The following is a 16,473-nucleotide window of genomic DNA, read 5'->3' on the forward strand; positions in this document are numbered from 1 at the left end:
TTTTTTTTTTTTTTTTTTTTTTTTTTTTTTTTTTTCCCCGGACTTTCTTGGGTCGACCACCGTTTTATTTTGTACATAAATTCATTATAACAATTCAGAGTAGATGGAAAAGAAAGGGGAAAAAAACAAAGAAAGAAAAAAAAAATGAATACAGTGTACATTAACAATAACATCGTCATCATAAGTCATTATACTTATAATATATTGTTCTTAATTTGGTCAAGGTGGACACATTTTCATCATGTGTAACAGTGCAGTTTTATAACATATAATAGCATCAGCATAGAGTTATGGACACTTTGCTTCGCTAACGTAATGTGAAAAGAACACAACCCACACATAGGATATCTTATGTATGAACACATTTCCTCTAGTTTTCTATACGTGACTATATAAAACACCCATTACACAGTCGTGTTAAACATTATTACTGCAGACACATAAGTGCACATGAATACACACATGCATATATTATTTACATACTCGCATACTTACACATTCACGTACATCTGTTCAAGTTTTTTTTTTAAATTATATATATATATATATATATATACATACATACATATACACACATACATATACATCTTTATGGAATCTTTTGTAATAGATATTTAGGTGCACTGTGTGTGTGTGTGTGTGTGTGTGTGTGTGTGTGTGTGTGTGTGCTCTTGTAAATAAGTCTGTGATAAAGCTGTCCATGATAAGAATCATCATTTCAGATATACACTGCGTTTTAAAGCTTGTCTTAGCAATGAACATTTTCTGCTTAGTTTTTATGTGAACAGGTTGTGAGCACATGCCCACCACAAAGAGCACAAATTAAAACAATTGGAATTCAAAAGCCAAGAACAAGTTTAGTCCAGTATTTGGAAGAAGATTCCGCAAGCTTAATGTCAAAACATGATGAATAGCCAGGTTTCAAGTGTTTGCATCATGATGTTGTAATGTTTATGGCATCTTTATTGAAATTCCAGAATGAGTAACTCTACTTTTTCAAACCCGGTCCAAGTGTATCCTTATCTTTTCCAGGTTACAATGCTGTTGTTGTTATTTTCTTGATGTTGTGTTGATGTCCATGTAGACCTTATCTGCTTTCCTGGTTGCTTTTACCTGGTCCCTGTGTGTGGAGGGGAAGAGATCGGGCGTGTTACCCCACTTTATGAATGTACATCTGTTTACATTTTTTAGAGTGAGATAACCAATGATATGCTCTTCTGTAGTGGCATAGAGCAGAGAACACTTGTCAGTCAGTGTGTTGGCTAGAAGTCAGATGTTTGGCTTTTAGAAGGTGCTGCAATCTCATGATTTCTTTGTGATAAAAATCCTCTGTGTGTGTGTGTGTGTGTGTGTGTGTGTGTGTGTGTGTGTGTGTGTGTGACACTTCAGAAATCTTTTGTGTGCATTTTGATGTGTATATGTATGTGAGTGGAGAACCACATTTTAGCCCAATTGAACAATTGCTTTTGTTTGTTTATTTGTACCCAGAAATAAGTATTTTTGTGTATTTCTGCTATTTTATTAACTGTTTATACATCTTGGGCTTTCTGTTAATAAGTTGTTGGAGGTGTTCGTTACTGAATGATTGTTGATGTTTTTTGTTTCTGTGGAGTGTTTTCTTATGCCTTTCACTGAAAGTATAATATAATGGTTTCCACACCACACTGACCAATATGTTAATTTTTACACGGAGGATGTTACTGGTTTTTGGTTCAGTTTTAACTTTTGTGAAAATTTAGTCAGAAGGCACATTTGATTATTTTGTGCAAGACTAATAGCAAAACACAAGACTCAAGGGAATCTTCTTACGAAATTTGAGGGTTTTGTGATTTTGATTCTATTTGAAAAAAAAAAGAGGCAAATTAACAGAATAAAATAAAAACGTACTATGAAAACAAGCTTGAACCATACCAAGGAGGATCTAGATCATCATTGCTGCCATCTTACATTTGCACTTTGTTATCGTTTGTGAACTGAATATTGTTTTTTTATTATTATTTTTTTTGTTTGTTTTTGTTTAAGTCTTAGCTTTTGTGGCCTCTTTTTTTTTAATTGTTATTTTATTTCATAGAGATTTATTTCATGAGCCCACAAAAGTCACTTCAGACTTGTTTAATTTTGTTGTTATTGTCATTGTTGTTTGTTCATCTTCCTGAATTTCAGTAGTCATATGAACCACAGCTTTTTTGTTTTGATTAAACTGTAGAAAAAAACATGGTTGCTTTTTAAAACCTGTCCCAGTTTGTAAGTTTGCTCTATTAATGATGCATTATAAAAAATTAGATTTTTTTTTTGACAGCCAAGACTTGTTTTTTCTCTCCAGAAAATAGCACCATTGTGTTTTTATCCAGTTCCCTCTCCAGAATCAGCACTGCCTCACAAAATAAGCAAACCAAAACCCCTTGTTATTTCAGGTCAGGTATGTGTGTGTGTGTGTGTGTGTGTGTGTGTGTGTGTGTGTGTGTGTGTGTGAAAGTAGAAGTGGAAGTCAAAGTCAAAATTTTATTTCATGATGGTAATTGAATAAGCAACAACTGCTTAAAAAAAATTTTTTTTTTTTTACATCAAGCCATCTGTGTGTGTGTGTGTGTGTGTGTGTGTGTGTGTGTGTGTTTGCAGGTGCTCTTTTGCATAAAAAACAGGAATAGTGGCTTTGCATCAAAGATGTGCATATTTTATATTCTTTTTTTTGCCACTGCTTCTTCTTTCGTATCTGCCCGCCTCCATCAAGTTAAAGATTCTGGCATTCTGCTGTGAAGCCACGATAGTGTATTGGGTAAAACAGTTTCTTCTCACCAGCACACTCGGGGTTCGAATCTGCTGTCAGGACTTTAAACAAATTTTTTTAACCCGAAGCTTTATAGTAACAAATACAGAACACCTTTTAATGATTAGATTTAAAAAAAAAGTGTATCACAAGTGAGTCTTGAGGGCCTTGCCTCTCTTGTTTGTTTTGTTTTTGTTTGTAGAATTTGTTTTACTAACTAAACATACCATGCTGAGTCTGATCAGCAAGTCTGGGTTTATGTGAGTCAGACATCTGCTTCTTTTTTGCTTGTTTTGTTTTTGGTTTTTGTCAAACAACAGATGTAGTGTTGCGTATATGGTTAAGTCTGCATGCTTTGACACCTTGAAGCTGAAATGCTGATCTTTTCGAACAATATGTGATCATGTTTTTACATCTCCACAGCATTAACCCAGACATAAAGCTACTGCACTGTGAATATGTATACATACATGCCTATGTTCATAGTAATAGTGCTTTTACAGTCGGCATACTTGTTTTATTTAATGTTTGTTTTTTTCTTTTGCCATTGCTTGCTTCTCAAACAACAACAAAAAAAGAGTCTTGAATCAGTATTTACATATGTTGATCTGATTAACTTTGTGGGCTTTCTGTTGACAATTTTTAGCTTTATTGTTTTGTTTTATATGTGATTGTGACATGTACTAATTTATTTGTCTGATATTTTATGTATTCATCTTGACTGCGCAAGCACCGCTTTGATGCTACAGGTGTGTGTGTGTGTGTGTGTGTGTGTGTGTGTGTGTGTGTGTGTGTGTGAATATTTAAACTCCTGAAAACCCACATATATTCAAACATTATTATACAGTTATCTGCTTATATTAAAAAGAAAAGAAAGAAGCTCTATGTCATTTACACACATTGGATGTTTTAATAAATACATTAGAAAAAGCCTGCCACTGCATTTACTTATTTATTTATCATAATTATATATTTAATGCAAGGATCTGTATGTTTCTGTCAGTAAAATTTACCACATAAAGGAAGTGAGGGTAAATGTTAGCAGTGTTCTTATACATTTATGTGGAAAACTGGCCTTTTTATGTTTGAGATATGTAACATGTTGATGATATTGGTTGGATTTATAACTTATTATCTTATACCCTAGTAATGATATTGGCTGAATTTTCAAATCCCTGTATTTTGTTTAATTTATATATTTTTTGAAATATTCTGTACATCTGATTTGCTTTGTGTGTGTGTGTGTGTGTGTGTGTGTGTGTGTGTGTGTGTGTGTGTGAGCAATGTGTGCGTGTGGTGCATGTTTGTGTGTTTCTCCACAAATTGTTGTTAATTAAAAAAAAAAAAATCAAAAAAACCCCCAAGATAATTTGCATTCAGCAGAATGCATAAAGTCCATATATATCACTGCCTTTAGAAGTGCCCATGCATGTCAGTCATTACTGTACTGTTACATTTGTGAAAGATCAAAGCGCTTTTTTTCAGTTGCTTTGCCCTATACACACATATACTCAATCCAAATAAAGAACATTCAGAAATTGAAACACAGAGACTTGGAGGGGGAGATTGGTGATTTGTAAGACAAGAACATGAATGTATTGTTCTTCTTTCTTTGTTTGTTTTTTTGTTTTTTTTACCCGTTTCTCCTTGTTCTCGATTTATGTGCTTCTATATCAATATGATTATGTAAGCAGACTTGTAAGCAGCAATTATGTGTAATTATTTGCATGTGACAGATACAGGAACAGAAAGACCTGCACACACACATACACACACACACACACAGAGTATCAGTATCAGTAGCTCAAGGAGGCGTCACTGCGTTCGTTCAATCCATATACGCTACACCACATCTGCCAAGCAGATGCCTGACCAGCAGTGTAACCCAATGTGCTTAGTCAGGCCTTGAGGAAAAAACCCAAGAAAACCAAACAACAACAACAAAAAAACTTTAAAAAAAAAATAAAGAGAGAAAAATAAAGTAAAATAAAATAAAATAACAAAACTTAAAAAAAGAAAAGAAAAAAAGATAAATACTTAAAAACACTACTACTAATAATAATATTTATAAGGCGCAAAATCTTGATGAAGTCAACTTTAAGCGCGTGCGCGCACACACACACACACACACACACACACACAAAGACAATGATGATAAATAAGCAAATAAATGTAAAACACGCAGACACACGTTCACACATACACACACACATGCATAACAGATATATAACAAACATGCAGTTTCACAGATATGAAAGCACAATCAAAAACACTTAAGCGTACATGAGCGCCGACACACACACACACACACACACATTACCCTGCACCCCTACCCCCTCCTCCACACAGAGAATTACACACACACACACACACACACGGTGACACACACACACACACTCAACCAACCCTCACCCAGCGCCGGTTTTGTCCCCCTCTCCTTCCCCCCACACTCCCCGTCCCCCATCCACACACACATACACACAGACGTACATGCACATGGCACAGACACCGGCCTGTTCATCTGGGTGGGTATGTTCACCTGTATACTACTGATGTGTACGTGTGTGTCAAATGGAACTGATAACATGAATGAACGAAATAATCTTATTAGTTTCAACTGACGGCGGAGGTAAGCACTGGCACGTTGGGTTACGCCACTGTGGGTCAGTCATCTGCTTCATGTGGTGTAGTGTATATGGATTTGTCCGAACGCATTCAGGTGACCGTACGCCTTATTGAAAAACTGAAACGGAGATATTGGCACACTTATCGATTTACACGATTTAACATAAAAAACAAACATACAGAAAAAAAAGATGGAAGAAAAGGAAGACTGAACAATTTAAGACACTGGAAGAAGATTAAAAAAAAAAAAAAAAAAAAAAAAAGAAAGAAAGAAAGAAAGGGAAAACGCGGAATTCCCCGTCGCTGACAATGCAGCTGAGCACGCAACACCCACCACCGTGTTGCCCGTGAACAAACGAACAGTTGCTGTAAATAAATCGAAACCAGCCAATGCACAGTCTGGGCCATGCAAACTGATACCTGGTCGGTTATCGATAAAATGAAGCTGTCAACGGCTGACAGATGAACAGACAGAAAATACAGTTTTCTAGATCACCAGCCTACACACTGCATGTGTCATCAGTTATCCGTGCAACACACACGGCGGTGCAAAGAACTAAACCATGCGAAACCGAAACTGATTTACTTCCTGATCCCAGTCGTTGGCCAAAGTAGTGAAAAAACAAAACAAAGAAACTGTACGAGCAGGATTCGGCACATTTCTTTTACCAAACCAAAAAACTAGCGGGCAGTTTGGATGTATTCTCTTTCCAATAATTCTGTTGAAAAGGACAGTGTTCGGACTGGAATAACCTTTTCAGGTAGGTTTTGGCTGAGATGAGAGGATTGTCCATGCAAAGAGTGCAGAAAAGTGTCGGGCCGATTTGGCGCTGCTGGGTTGTGTGTTTCGCTGCTGTATTGTAATGGTGGCCGCGGATCCAGCACAGATTACAGGACATGTTCAGCTCAGTGCGTGCATTCACTGACTTAGTGAAGGCTTTCACAGGCCAAAGTTTTGGGAGGTAAGTTCGCCTGGGTAGAGCGGTTGGAGGCCTTCGCAGTTTTTCGACTTTCAGTCAGATGTTCTTTCTGTTCCTTAGTGAAAACCAAACACTTACAGTTACACCCATGTACGCATATACATTTTTACACATGTAGGCTACTCATGTGCGCGCGCAATCAAAAACTGACACACATACACACGCACTCACATGCACACACGCACGCGTGCGCGCGCGCGCACCCCCTCACCCCCCCTGTCCAGTCTCTGTCTCTATCTTTTCTCATCACACTATGTTAACAGACGTTAAACAGAACAATATGAACACACACACACACACGCACACAGACACACACACACACACCGCGCGCGCGCTCGCACAGACACTCTCTCTCACACACACGTACACACACACCATCCCCACCACACTCTCATCTTCTACACACGACATGACACGTCTAACTTATCACTGACTCAAAGTGAAAAGACGTTAAATTAAAGAAAACACACACACACACACACACACACACACACACACACACACACACACACTGACACACACCCACACACACTCGCGCGCGCGCGCGCGCGCGCAGAGATGAGCAATACTGACGGTGACTGACACACTTATCCACACTTTTCACGGTAAAAAAAGAGCACCACACAAGACTGATACTAATCTAGTTGATCTAGTCAGTAACAAAACGTCACGTAGGCCTGCATAATTATCCACATGTCTTCCGCTTTAGTTATCTGAGATGGTTTAGTGTTGAGGTGACTTGTCATGATGATATTGGTGAAGCGTCTTACAGAAACGTAAATAGTTTACTCAGTATCAGGTTGCATACACACACACTGACACACTGACACACACACACACACACAAACGCACACACACACACATTTACACACACGGAACACTCAGTGACACACACACAGACACACGTCACACACACACACACACACACACACACACACACACACACACGTCACACACACGCACACGCAAACACACGTCACACACACACATACACACACACGTCACACACACACACACACACACACACACACACACACACACACTGACACTAACGAACATAGACGCGCGCGCGTCCCCACCGCAACACACACACACACACACACACACACACACACACACACACACACACACATACAAGCTGACACTAACGAACACAGACGCGCGCGCGTCCCCACCGCAACACACACACACACACAATGTATACACACACACACGCGCGCGCGCGCCCCTTCACATCTGGTGACAAGAACTATTGTGGGATCATATTTCTGAAATCAACTATTGATTGGTGTGCCACGAAACAACGCACCTCACCCTCAGTCATGTTCTATTTTCAGTTCATTCTACATGCAAGAACGGGATTTCCCAATTTCCCCGAATCATCATTCGTCGACAATTCTGGGAAAGTGGATCAGTTTGGTCCTAATATGGATAAGCACTGGCACGTTTTCCCGCCCATCTAGTCCCCGCCCTGTTTTGGGTCAACACAACACTGAATAATAACGGCATAGCATGGTGGTTATAACACAATAAATAACACATTTTCAAAATATAACGATGAACAAGAATTTTGATGAAATGCACACAACACGGTGTGAGAACATTACTATAACGAGGGAAGCGTATGGACCAGTACACACCGACACCGACACACACACACACACACACACAGATGTGGGGAGGTTGAAATTGTTATTGTCTTTATCTACTAAGGTCTTTTGACAAGGGGGTAACAACAATCGATCATTTCTCCCCCCCCCCCCTTTACAGTAGATATACTCCCTAAGCCGATCTAGCAGTTCACAAGTCATTGAAGTTAAACGGAAAGATTGGTAACACTGTTCACCATGTAAAGGAAAAAACCCTGAGAAACTCGGCCATCCTTTCACACACGTAATTTCATTTGTTCCCTTCATTCATTCCAGAACATATCAGCTATCAGTCAACCATAGTTAACTACCTTCTAATACATTATTTTGCTCGTGGATCATCAGTTGTGTATCTTTATGCTTCTGCAACTATAAATTTGGCTGTTGATCTGCTTGAATAATAATTTCATCGTCAGACGATTTAAACTGAAACAATGTCGTACATTTTGGCTGCACCAGATTAAAATATATTTACATTTCGCTCGCAACTCATCATAAGCTTTAGTGCTGAAACGCTCTGTCTCAGTGTGTTTGTGTGTGTGTGTGTGTGTGTGTGTGTGTGTGTGTGTGTGTGTGTGTGTGTGTGTGTGTGTGTGTGTGTGTGTGTGTGTGTGTGTGTGTGTGTGTGTGTGTGTGTGTGTTTCATCAAACTGAAACGACAACTGAAGCTGTTCTACCGATTGAACAACTGAGATCTTTATGATCTTATTTGGTAGCCTAATAATAGCCTGGATAGGATACTACAACAACTACTACTAAATAGGATAACAGCAATAACAGCAGCAATAACTACTACTACTACAACTAAAATTTTAATAGGATAACAGCAATAACAGCAGCAATAACTGCTACTTCTTCTACTACTACTACTAAAAATCATCATCATCATGCACACTCATTTCAGTTAAAAATTTTAGATTGAGGAAGTGGTAGCCAACAGATATAATGATTATATCATACGTCTTCGAATATTTTCTTCACCTTTCTTTCCTTCCCCCATCCCTTCCTTTCTTCCTCCCTCTCCCTCCCTCACTCCCTGCCTCTCTCCTTCCTTCCTCTCTTCCTCCCTTCCGTTCTTCCTTCCCCCACCTCTCACTGACTCGGATTCTATCTCTGGCACAAAAACAGAACCGACCTGTAGAGATGAGCGTGGCCGAGTCTTCTGCGAGCGAGGAGGAGGTGAAGGTGAAGGCCGGGTCACAGGGGTCACAGGGGGTACGTCACCAGCTGCAGGCCATGGTGTCTGGCAAACTGAAGGACCGAGGCATCAGCACCAAGGAACTGTGGACGTCTTCCGGCACCCATGAAGTGAGTTGGAGGTGTGGGTGGTGGGTGAGGCGGTGGGAGGGGGAGGGAGCGGCCATGGGGAGAGGGGTGTTGAGCGGGGCGGCCGCGGTCTGGGGATGGGGCGTGGGGGGTGGGGGGTGGGGTGGGGGCTGTATGAGAAAAAGTTGATGGTGTGATCCAGTTGGTTCGTTTATTACAGGTGTCATCATCATCATCATCACAACAACGACAATAACAACAACAACAACAACAACAACAACATCATCATCATCATAATCAGCAGCAGCAGCACCACCACCACCAACACCACTACCACCACCACCAACAGTCATAAACAAGCATGAAATATCGGCCCTCCCCGCCCCCTCCCATAATGTTACTGTTACTGCTGTTACTGCTGCTTCTGCTGCTGCTGCTACCGGAAACTGCTGCTGCTGCCACTGCTGCTTCACCACTGGCATTGACTGTAATTGTCGTTGTTATGTCTGCTGCTGTTGCCACATACTACTGCTGCTACTGCCCCCTTTGCTGTTGTGGCCACGGCTACATGCTGTCACCCCTGTTTTTACCGACACCACCACAAGTACCGACCATAATCACCACCAACAATGTGTTTACTGTCCTTGCTATCATTGCAACAACAACAGCAACAACAACAGCAACAACAGCAACAACAACGACAACAACAACAACTACTACTGCTGCTGCTGCTGCTGCTGCTGTTGAAGAAATTTGAATGGTTTATTAATTATATCAAATACGATAAAACATCTCCTGCAGAATATGTTTTCGCTGTTCTCATCGGCTGTCAGTTCCATGTCAAGACTTGTCATTTCAGCGAGGTTTCAATGAACTTGTTTTCTTCCATATCAAACAAGTTCTTTTCACAGTACCCTATCATATTATACAAGAGATGTTCAATTTCCTACGTACATGTTGTTGATATACATTTGTTTTTCTTTATGTTGTGTGTGTGATAGTTTCAGATAGTTGTTGACAGAAAAAGAGCGAGAACAATGCTGATGTTTTATTTGTTTTCTCACTCTTTGATAATCAGTTGTCAAAAGAGGAGCAAGATCGTCTGGAGAGACAGAGGTATAACAAGAGGAAGTGGGCCCAAAAAGAGAGAGCCAGGAGCAAAGCCTTGTTGGAAGAGCTGAAACAGGTGAATGCCCGTGTAATTATAGAGTTACTTTTTGGTTCTTCGATGTTTCTATTCGGCAGTAATTTTGTTGTCGTTGTTCTTGTTGTCCATCTGTCTTTAATTTAGCGTCATAGTTTTGTTCATCTGCGTTTGGCTTACTTTTTTGTGTCTCTGATGGGCATTGTTTTTGTTGTAATTGTCCATATGCAGTTTCTATGTGGCATAAGTTTTTGTTGTTATTTTCCATCTGTCATTTCTTTTGGGCAGGAATACAGGAATACAGAATACTTTATTATCTCAAGAAGAAGAAGAAGCAAAAAAGTAGAAAAAAGAGAGAGATGTTCATTTGTTGCATGTGTAACGTGAACAATGTGCCATAATCATAATAATTCAATATGAATACACAAGAGGCATACGATGTTCAAATGCTGCGTTGACGTAAACCTCGCATAATCACAATCAAATCAATGGCAATAGTGACAAAAAGCGAATATACACAAAACATCATAATATACTTAGACAATGATTAAACCAAATTATCCAACAGCATTCTAAATCGATAAAAAAAAATATAACCCCCCCGCCCCCCCCCCACTCCCCCCCCCTCCACAAACACACACGGACTTATTAGTCATTCAGGAAATGAGCTGATTTGGGTATATCTTTATTGTTATTTTCTGTCTGTTGTTTCTGGAGGGCATTAAAATATTAGTGTCCACCTTTGGTTTCTAAAGAGTGTTACATTTTGTTATTGTTGTCTGTCTTTAGGTTCTGTGGGGCGTTATTTTCGGTAGCTTCTATGGGCATTAAAAAAAGTTATTTTCCTTCTGTGGTTTCCGTTGGGCATTATCATTTTTGTTGTTATCATCCATCTGTGGTTTCTAAAGCGTGTTTTTTGTTTTTGCTGCTGTTCATCTGTGGTTTAAACTGGACATATTTTTCCATTGTTATTGGCATTATCCCCTGTCTGTTGTGAGTTCCTTATAACATAAATGTTCCTTTCATCTTTGTTTTTGGCAGTTTTTTTTCCTGTGTGAGTCTCCTGTTAAGCATTGATTTGTTTATGTCCATTTGTATGCAGAACCTATATGACTGCCGATGACTGTGAAGTGGCTTATCGACCTCGACAGTCTTTCATGTCATGATTGGAAATGACTCCCTGTTTGGCATCCAGTCACTTTGTATCTTCTGTTTCACGTTTTGTCTTTTTTGCATCTTCTGTTTGTTGTTTCAGTTTCTCAGATGAATTTCTTCGACTGCAGGAGTAGGTGGCAGAATGATTAAGATGCTTATCTGCCACGTTTGACTGGAAAATCAAACTGAACGTCTAGTCATTCGGGTGAGACGATAAAACGAAGGTCCTGTGTGCAGCACGTACTTGGCGCACTGAAAAAAGGAAGCCATGGCAACATAAATGTTGTCCTCTAGCAAACTAGAAATCCATTCAGAAATACACAAAGATATATGCATGCTCTCAAGGCCTGTCTAGCGCTTTGGATTATGTTGATGGTCAACAGCAGAGGTGATGTTGTGTATATGAATTTGTCCGAACGCAGTGATGCCTCCCTGGGAAGAAAAAGTTGTTCGATGTTCTGTGCCCCACCTTGTGTCTGGTGATATTCTTTGTCTACACACTGTTCCAAGGTCCTCTGTCTGCCCATGTGTCTTGTCTGGCTCGTCTTTTTGTGATATATTGACATCTTTAACATCACTGATGTTGAATATTTAAATTTCTGTTTTTGTGATTCCTTTGAGACTATTCGTTTCATCGACTGTTGAAATGCAAGACTGTGTTCACATTACTGACGATACAAATTTACCACGTTTTTTATGACTTAAGAGTACCTTTATTGTCATGACTTAAAACGTAGCTTGTCCTGTTCTCAAACTTTGTATAATCCCTTGACTTGGTGTTCTTTCAGAGCAACGGAATGCTTGAGTACACGAACCAGAAGCTGAAGCGTGAGGTGGACATGCTCCGAGAGAGACAGCTCTGCTTGAAGGACACCTTGATCGAACATCAGTGTCTGTTTGGCGATTCCACGTCCCACATCCACTTGGCGACGGAAGAGGAGTCGACCCACTTCACCAAAGGCAAGGACGAGGCAAGCACCAAGAGTTCGTTCCACCCTCATGCTGGTCAGCCGCAGCCTTCTTCTGGCAGTGAGGGGAAAGGAGAGATGACTGGACAAGGTCCTTCACACAACCTTCTGCCCGCCACATTGTCTGACTTCGTTTCGCCTGATAGATATCATGCAAATCGCAGCGATAGGAGTTCTCAACAAACCCAGAAATTAAGAATCTTCCATGTAAACCCCTGTTTTTATTCAGCAACGAGCCTGACAGCAAGACCGGGGACGAGTACAGAGACACAGCAGATTTCTTCCCCGCCAGAGTCCAGAGATGACATCGAAGGAACATCAGAGATGGACATAAGGAAATCACAGTCATCGGATACACGTGGTGTTGAAATTGCGAACCCACTATCGTTAGGAAGGTTCACTGAAAGTGTGATGGGAGACACCGGCACGCTTTATCTGCAGAGGGTGCAGGACGATGACGATGAAGTGGAGATGGCTCAAGACGTGACCGGAACTTTAGGGAAAAAGAAAAAACGTGATGAAAACATCGCACATTACAACAAAGAAAGCAGACTTCGACCGCAGATGAGAAATGAGAAAGATGAAGAAGGAGGAAAAAGTACTTGCTGGAAGGTGGGTTTTGTGACACCCCCTCCACGGATCACACTGAAGTCAGAACCAGATCTGGAGCAGAGACCGCAGGCCAGTAACTCTACACGGACATCCCCCATGTCAACGACTGCTCTGGAGTACATACACAACCCATTGAACCACCAGCCTGCCAGTTTTGGAAGGGGTCACCGAATGAATCAGCTGGCAGCGGCAAAGAAACCCAAACAGACACCTGGCAACGCCCACGAGTTAGACTTCCTGCAAACATCGGACATGACGGTTCCCAAGTCAGCCAAGCACTTGACAAAAAAGGGGGTTCTGATGGAAAGGTGGTTCGCTCAGAACTCAAACAGACTGACGAAGACGCGCGTGAAATCAGCGATTCCACTCAGCGCAAAGAAAAAGACGTCGAGACCGACCATCGTTAATCCCTGGGCCGTGGCAACATCGCCGGAGACGGAACGGAGATCTGTCGTCAGCCTTCCTTGCAGCGCCATATCTGCTCTTGATTTCACTCAGGCCACAAGTATCAGCAGGAAGGATTCCACCATTGACACCAACGATGGCAATGTCAAGTCAAGGTTCATAGGCAGAAGACTTTCAACGATCTCTACATATATTTTTGACCCCTCATTGGACACAGATGTTTCAGTATTCCCTGAACAACGGGCAGGATCCAGTGCAACAGTCAGTGCCGCGTCATTGCCAGACACTGACGAAGATCAAGCCGTTACCGATTCCCGGTTTTTTTCAACGTCTGACTCGGACGCATATCCAGAACAGTGTCAACCGAAAGCTGAAGTGGACGACCAGTCGATCCCCACGCTCACTAACGAAGGACATCACCTGATGCGTAGATATTCCTGGCCCAGCAACGAGGCAGAACCTGCCAAAAGCCCCGTGAAACACTCCCGTCTTCTGTCTCTTCCTTCCAGTTTTTCCGACGTCATCTTTGAAGCAGCCGATGGTAGCATGCAGGCGTTACTCTCTTCCGAACAGTTGCTGGACACTGTTTTGAATCCGGACAACTTCAGTATAGCCTTTCCTCCGATGTTTGCGACGAGCACTGATCTATCTGGAAAGAAAACGGACAGTTTTTCAGCTGCGTCATCAACAAACAAGACTGAAAGACAACCAAGTATCTTTCCGTCAAACTTTAGTTTAGCAGATACACCCTCAACACCGTTTGCACCCTCTCCACCGCCGCTTAACTTCTTTATGACGCTCGTCCAGGTGCAGAAAGCAGGAGCAAGGAGAGGAACAGCATGCTGGGCGAGGGAGCTTTGAGCACAGGGCATGCCGAGTCCACAAACGAGGAGTTCGAGAGCTGGGCAAGCGAGGAGGTGGAGGGCGATCGGGTGAAGGTGGAGAGGGTGCCTGATGCTGATATCAGCACGTGGCAGGTGATGCACGAAGGACCGTCAGAGTCTGAGGAGATGGATACCCCACTCTGGAACTCTTTCATCATGCTTTAGGACTTCACGATCACTTAATAAAAATTGTTTGGGGAACTCTGTACTTGTAAAATTCTGCAAAGAAATTCTTGAAGGAAGTCCCCTGTCCGTTTCGCCATAAGAACCCATTCTTAGCATGCAAGACATGCCGAAGAGTGAATTTCTGTACATGTGGGTGGACAATAAACCAGTCTTGAGTCTACTGATGCTGCATCCGACAGCGCCGTTGTGACGAACACATGACTTCCCTAATCCCTGTCATTACATATCGGAGGACAAGACGTGATGATGTTCCATATTTCCTTATTGCCTTAGCTAATTAGACTACAGTTTATACAGTCATATAGCCTTTGCTGTTATCATTGTTGCTGTTTCGTTTTATATCCTAATGCAGTAAATTTGGTGGGGCGATAGTGCCATTGATGACTAGTTACAAATGATATGGTTTCATGACAAGTGGAGTAGTCATGGAAATTTTGCAAGATCCTCAAAGATGGTCCCGATGTTTTTGCATCAGTCCCCGCTCCATATTTTAGGCCTGTGTTGTTGTGAGTCAGAATCGTCAGGCTTCACATTACTCCAAACAGGTGAACACACATAGCTTAATAGACAATAAACTGACGCACTCGCTGCTCGCTTTTCTGTGCTATTGCTCACACGGTGTTACTCCAGTGTTAGATACCCCTCCCCAGCCCCCGCCTTCCCCTCCAGCAACGGACAAAATGTAAAACCTGAGCTATTTTCATTGTAGGAAAAGTAGCATCTTACAGGATGTATAAAAAATAACATGCCACAGGTAACATGCTACAAAATGTTATTCAAGTAACATGCTACAGGTAACATGTTACATGATGCATTACAAGTAACATGCTACACGATGTATGACAAGTAACATGCTACACGATGTATGACAAGTAACATGCTACAGGATGTATGACAAGTAACATGCTACAGGATGTATGACAAGTAACATGCTACAAGATATAGGACAAGCATCATGTTACAGAATGTTTGACAAGTAGCATGCTACAGTCATACTGTATTGGCAATGACGATTGTTTGTTTTTGCATTTTTGCGGTCTGTCCCATATAAGATAAATTTGAGAGAAAAAAAAAAGAATTCTTTCACAATCAGTGAAGAGAGAATTCTGATTTTATTAATTTAGAAAAACAAACAAATAAGAAATATTTCATTCATTGATTTAAAGCATTTCCGCTCTTTTTTTTGTTGTTGTTGCTCCATTATGCACGACACCAATCTTTTGTAAAATTTGCTGTTTAAAGGTGAGCATGACGGGCGCAATAGCCGAGTGGTTAAAGTATTGGACTTTCAATCTGAGGGCCCCGGGTTCGAATCTCGGTAACGGCGCCTGGTGGGTAAAGGGTGGAGCTTTTTCAACATATGTGCAGACCTGCTTGTGCCTGAACCCCCTTCGTGTATATACGCAAGCAGGAGATCAAATACACACGTTAAAGATCCTGTTACCCATTCACCGTTTGTTGGGTTATGGAAATAAGAACATACCCATAGAATCGAGTTTACGATTTTTCTGACAAAATAAAGTTGTTCTGATTCTGTATCCTTGGGGACCTGCTAAAGTAAGCCGCAAAGATGGAACTAGTTAGTCGCTAATTTCCCTTTACTTCTGACTATTAGTATCTAATTATTTATCGTGTTCTCTTCCCATTTCTATCACCCACTTGCGGCTTTTAGGGTCGTGACTTTCTGCTGCGACGACACTGTCAGAACATTGAAACGGTGTGTCTCTGTCTAGCATTGTGAGTGGCTGAGCTCCAATGAATCTTTCCGAAACGTTCAGACTGGAGTCAAATACTGTCCAAGAAGTGGTCAAATCCACAAGTGGACCAGGTTG

At 41.2% G+C, this 16,473-nt stretch overlaps 1 protein-coding gene across 2 annotated transcripts; it reads left to right on the forward strand.

The window, feature by feature from the left end:
- The first annotated feature begins 5,705 nt into the window (after window positions 1-5,705).
- LOC143292776 (uncharacterized) lies at window positions 5,706-15,948 on the forward strand. 2 transcript variants are annotated; one of them, XM_076603341.1, is made up of 4 exons: window positions 5,706-6,153; window positions 9,150-9,329; window positions 10,366-10,473; window positions 12,375-15,948. In XM_076603341.1, exons 2-4 carry the CDS (start codon window positions 9,165-9,167, stop codon window positions 14,430-14,432), a joined length of 2,331 nt encoding a protein of 776 aa, XP_076459456.1. In that variant the 5' UTR covers window positions 5,706-6,153; window positions 9,150-9,164; the 3' UTR covers window positions 14,433-15,948. The 2 variants fall into 2 exon arrangements, with proteins under 2 accessions (XP_076459456.1, XP_076459455.1); XM_076603340.1 differs by having other exon boundaries at window positions 5,708-6,354.
- The last annotated feature ends 525 nt before the right edge of the window (window positions 15,949-16,473 follow it).

This window comes from Babylonia areolata, chromosome 18, assembly GCF_041734735.1.
Source record: "Babylonia areolata isolate BAREFJ2019XMU chromosome 18, ASM4173473v1, whole genome shotgun sequence".
NCBI classification, from domain to species: domain Eukaryota; kingdom Metazoa; phylum Mollusca; class Gastropoda; order Neogastropoda; family Buccinidae; genus Babylonia; species Babylonia areolata.